We start from the raw sequence: 5,000 nt of genomic DNA on the forward strand, positions 1-5,000 counted from the left end.
CAGCAGATATAAAACACATACAGCAAATCTTACATTACTACAAAAAAGAACCCTTTGCACCACAGTGAAACACAGTGAATTATATTGTAAGATATTATGGTGTACATAAACTCTCCAGTGGTTTGACTCAGACATATAAACATTTTTCATGTTTTGTACAAAATATTTGACAATAATCGTAACGCACTTCATCAGATTTTACACAACATATATGCAGGAGTTTTATTGTCTTGCCAAATAACTTTTGGATTAATCCCTTGGTGTCAAGGTAAGAACAGAACGGGCTGAGATATAATTCATTATTTGTATGTAACAACAAGGAGAGTTTAATAAGTTATGTAGCTGGTCTCGCTCTGGTCATTCTGTTTGAGTGAGTCCTGCCTGCTCTCAACGTTTCATGCAGGCATTGTGTTTGTTACTCTGGAGATGATGCCAGTATTTAAGGAGTTCATTGGGATCAATCCAATGTGACGTTATCAGAAGGCTGTACTTGCAGCTGGAATAAGGCACCTTCCAGTTGTTGAACAGGAGCCCGTTGGGTGGAGGAGTCGGCTCGATCTGGAGCTCAGCCAGGCATATTCCCACATACACATCCTCCAGATGCAATTGGCGGATCCTTAGTGATGCACGATAGATTTTCCTCGCCAGGTCTCCAGAGAAGACATAACCAGTGCCAGAGCAGAAGGTGGGATACCTCTCACCTGGGTACAGCTCAGGTGGCATGTACCACTTGCTGTTTTTGTTTCGGATGGGTGCCGCGTTTCTCATGTAATAGCCTGTGAAGTAGTTATTCTTTAGCTTCAGTTCTGGCCTGAGCAGCTTGTAAATGAGGTACTCTGTGTTGACGAACATATCGCTGTCAGTCTTCATGACATAGCCGGCTTGTGGGCAGTGAATTGCCACCCAGTTCATTCCCATCAATGTCTTTGTGGTCAGGTTGTTGTAGGAATCCAGAAAGTCCTGCTGAATGATATCGTGATACCTCCGGCTTTCTGCTTCCAGCATCCTTTGCTGTAAAAGTCCCAGCTCTCCCTCATTTTTCCCCAGCAGAAACAGCCGGATGAATCCCAGAGCAGGAGCCACGCTCTCATTCCCCCATGTCTGCCGTATGGCATTTCTAGCCTCCACCAGCCGAGCCTCAGTGGTTATCAGCAACACCAGAAATGCGGGTCTGCTGTCTGCACATTTGTCTGGCTCATTGATGACATAAGGGAAAGGCCCGTGGGTTATAGTCATACGAAGATCTCCCTCTACACTTTGGCTAGTGTTGGCTGCCAGAGTGTTTTCAAAACTTGGGTCTCCTTGAGGAGAGGACACGCCCTCCTTCTCACGGGAGCTGATGTTAGCGTCAGACTTGAGATTCTGCTGAGGAACAATGACGAACCTCCACGCTGGATGTGGTGCGCTCACATTCCATTTGGGTGTGCTTGGATGAAGTTCACCACCTCCGTACGCCACAGGATGGCCTCTCCACCATGGCATACCTGTGAGCTTCGGCAGCCACACCTGGTGGACCAGAAAGACCAGAAGACCCAACAGTGAGAGACGAGAGATAAACTTAGCTGTGTGTGCACAGCAGTGGCGTCGTCTCCACTGCATGGTCTCGGCAGGACTAATTCACTCAGACAGTTGTCCCACTTGTAATGTCAATCGTTAGCTCAGCTTGACCCCTGAAGAAACTTGGCCCGAATTATGATTACTCATCTCCATGTATGTAAATCAGTTGACAATCGCAGACAGTATTGTTGTCCGACAAGCCAGCTGTTAGTTGTGAGTCCTCTCTATTGTTGCATGTCTTTTGATTTCCTGGAAGACAGAAGAAGGCACATATTTGAGCATCAAGATGATACAACATGACGCATTTAAGCTGCTTTATGTGAAAGGTGTTGTCCTATGTGACGAACACAGAGAATTATGACCCGACTTTGACTCATTCCCGCACAACTCTCTATCATAATGCTAAAATACTATCTGTACAATTAACAAACTTCTTACACGCTCTGAAGCAGGAACACTGATTCAGCAGCATGACTAATTAGGGCCCGAGCCACCGATAACGTCGGGCCAGCGAAGGCCCCATTGAAATTGTAAGGGGTATTATTATTCTGATCTATATTTTTCTAAGGATGGACCTTGTCGGGGTACTTGCCATGCATGAAAACTCACCAAAGTTGGACACCTGTCAGAACTCGCGTAAATACTCTGCTGCCCAAATTTGCATATTTGTGTGTAAAAGAAAATGGCTCACTAGCGCCCCCTACAAATCGGACCGGCCACGCCCCTCGGCCAGTATGTCCGATTGACTTGAAATTTGACCCACATGTCCGAATCCGCTAGATCTATAAAAAAAAAAGCCTCTCAGACCCCTAAGCTCCGCCTCCTTAGATTTTCCGCCATCCGTCAAATTTCCACCAATTTAGTGTAAAACCCATTTTTGCTATCTCCTCCTACATGCTGGGTCCGATTGCTACCAAATATGGTGTGGATCATTAATGGATCTACCTCATCAAAAGTTATCAAAAGCTTATTGATACCTCTTAGCGTTTACAAGATATGGACCAATAAACTTCTTAGGGGCGTGGCTAAATATCAATACACATAACTTATCAACCGTTTGTCCTAAAATTCCAAAATTTGCAGCATATGTGCACATCGCATGCTGTAACATACCCTGAGAATTGTTTTGCATTCAACCACTAGAAGGCGCTACAGCAAACCCGCGAAGTTGGCATTTTTGCCACTTTTTGCAGATTTCAGCCTTCGCATTTTAACGAACTCCTCCTAGAGAATTTATGCGATCAACTTCTCCTTTGGTCAGGATGTTCTTAAGACCTTTGTGATTAAAAGTTATCAAAATCTCGCGCTTTCATCGAAGAACCTTGACGTGGCGGCCATTTTGCCTCACTGTTTTGGAAAAAAGAAATTCTTATAAGTTCTTATAACTCCAAGGTACATTGTCCAATCCGCACAAAACGTCTTATGCACGATGATATATCAAGCTTGAACATATTTCAATTGAAAAAAATTCAAAACCTCATAGCGCCGCCTACTGGCTAAAGGAAATGTCATATTTTATACTTTTCTTTATACCTCCTAGCCAGGTGACCTGATGAGTTTCAAATTTGGTAAGGATAGACTTAAGACATTGATGATGCATGATCATGAATATTGTGCGCTTTCGTTGAACGCTGTTGCCGTGGCGACGCATCGTATTCCTGAAAAAGGAAGCTGATGGTTGAGTGTGTTGGGATGCTCAAACTCATGAAACTTTGTACATGTAGGTCATAGGAAGACAGTGTATATGGTTTTTGGCTTGGCCGTTTTTAAATTGCCTCTATAGCGCCCCCTACAAGATTTCAAAAGAGCAGCCCCAGCTCTACGTTTGAACTACATGTATGAAAGTTGGTACGCACATGTATCCTATGGAGACTTAAAAATAAGTCCCTTGGGACCATGCTCTAAACCCGACCGGAAGTCGGCCATTTTGATTCATGTGTCATTTTTGTTATTTTTCCATCGATTTTGCCCTATTTCTAGTCGCTGTACTTTAACGAACTCCTCCTAGGGACTTCATCAGATCCACTTTAAATTTTGCCAGTACCATGTCAAGACCGTTGTGATTAAAAGTTATCAAAAGCTTTACGTTTAACGGAATCGTTTAGCCGTAGCGGGCGATTACTTTATGTGATTCCTCGTGAAAAAAGCTGATGTAACTCAGCTGAACTTCTTCCAAACGGTCCCAAACTTCTCATGCTTGATAACACCCACGGCCTGAGGTTGTCTACAAGCTTACTTTACTAGTACTCACAGCGCCACCTGCTGGCGAAAGGAAATCTGCGTTTTCTGACAAACTGCATCCGATTCACGTGACTTTTACACTACGTGGTTTACGCTTGACACAGAGCAACATGACGCACGCGTTCTGTAGCGCCAGGCAGCGGACGCAGGAAGCGTCGGACTATTTGCAAAGCGTCATTTCCGGCACCAGGCGGTCCACGCGGGATTAAACACGTCTCGCTCGCGGACGCGCCGTCCGTCGGTCGCGGACGTTCTCGGACGCACAGGCCGGAGTCCCGCCGGCACCCCGACGCGCACATGGCGAGGGCCCGTTCATCGCTGCTCGCAGCTTTAATTTTGTCTGTGTTGTGCGTTTGCGTTTTAAACTCACCCGTTTTTGTTTAAATTCCTTTCAATCTTTTTATTTTCAGTTTACACAAGAGTACGACATGCAACTCCCAAACAGAACAGCACGTAACATACCTGCCAACCACACAAACAACCAATCCCTGACACACAAAAAACAAGAACAAAACAAAAACAAACAACTCACCCGTCTTAATCAAAGTACTCTTCTCTTTTTGGCATCCATCATCTGTAAATGTGATGAATTATGATCCTCACACGATGAGGTCTCTCTTGGTCACTGCGTCCATCGTGCTCTGAGGCAAATCACAAACTGCTTGGGCTGGATGACTTTCCTCATTTATTTCCTCTATGACGTCTGACAAATGAAATTCCTTTTAGTCCAACCCACATGTGGTGTTGTCCTATGCGACGAACACAGATAATTATGAACTGACTGTAATTACTAGGGTTGGGTATCGTTTGGGTTTTTTCCGATACCGGTTGTAGGAGCCAAATTCAATGTGATGTTAAATATTCACTTGTATTTGCATGTTTAACTGTAAGCGGAGGACCGAGTCCTGCTGCCAGGACTGAGTCATCAGAGTAGTGTAAAAAAAGTATTTCAATCGGCTCAGGCACCGAAATCTGCGTTGCGTTTCGGTCCGGTAGTTACCGGATGTATAGGAACCGGTGCCATATTGGCACCGAGTTTCGGTACCCAACCCTAGTAATTACCGTCAAATCTATGGGGTGATTTCTGTCGCAGTTGTCGCAGAATTTGTGAGAGAGAGAGAAGAAAGAATTTGTGAGAGAGAAGAAAGAATTTGTGAGAGAGAAGAAAGAATTTGTGAGAGAGAGAAGAAAGAATGTGTGAG

At 44.6% G+C, this 5,000-nt stretch overlaps 2 protein-coding genes across 3 annotated transcripts in view; one reads left to right on the plus strand and one right to left on the minus strand.

Moving 5' to 3' along the window:
- Positions 1-1,599, minus strand: part of LOC306788960 (beta-1,3-galactosyltransferase 2-like) — a gene marked incomplete at its 5' end in the record, with an annotated part of 8,557 nt that extends 6,958 nt beyond the window's left edge. Inside the window, one exon of the mRNA XM_079284699.1 lies at positions 1,129-1,599. Within this exon, the coding sequence (XP_079140825.1) occupies positions 1,129-1,599 (471 nt within the window). The remainder of the gene's footprint in view (positions 1-1,128) is intronic.
- Positions 1-5,000, plus strand: part of cdc73 (cell division cycle 73, Paf1/RNA polymerase II complex component, homolog) — a 34,254-nt gene that overhangs the window by 14,621 nt on the left and 14,633 nt on the right. The gene's annotated exons all lie outside the window — the stretch shown is intronic.

This window comes from Melanostigma gelatinosum, assembly GCF_949748355.1.
Source record: "Melanostigma gelatinosum genome assembly, chromosome: 15".
NCBI classification, from domain to species: domain Eukaryota; kingdom Metazoa; phylum Chordata; class Actinopteri; order Perciformes; family Zoarcidae; genus Melanostigma; species Melanostigma gelatinosum.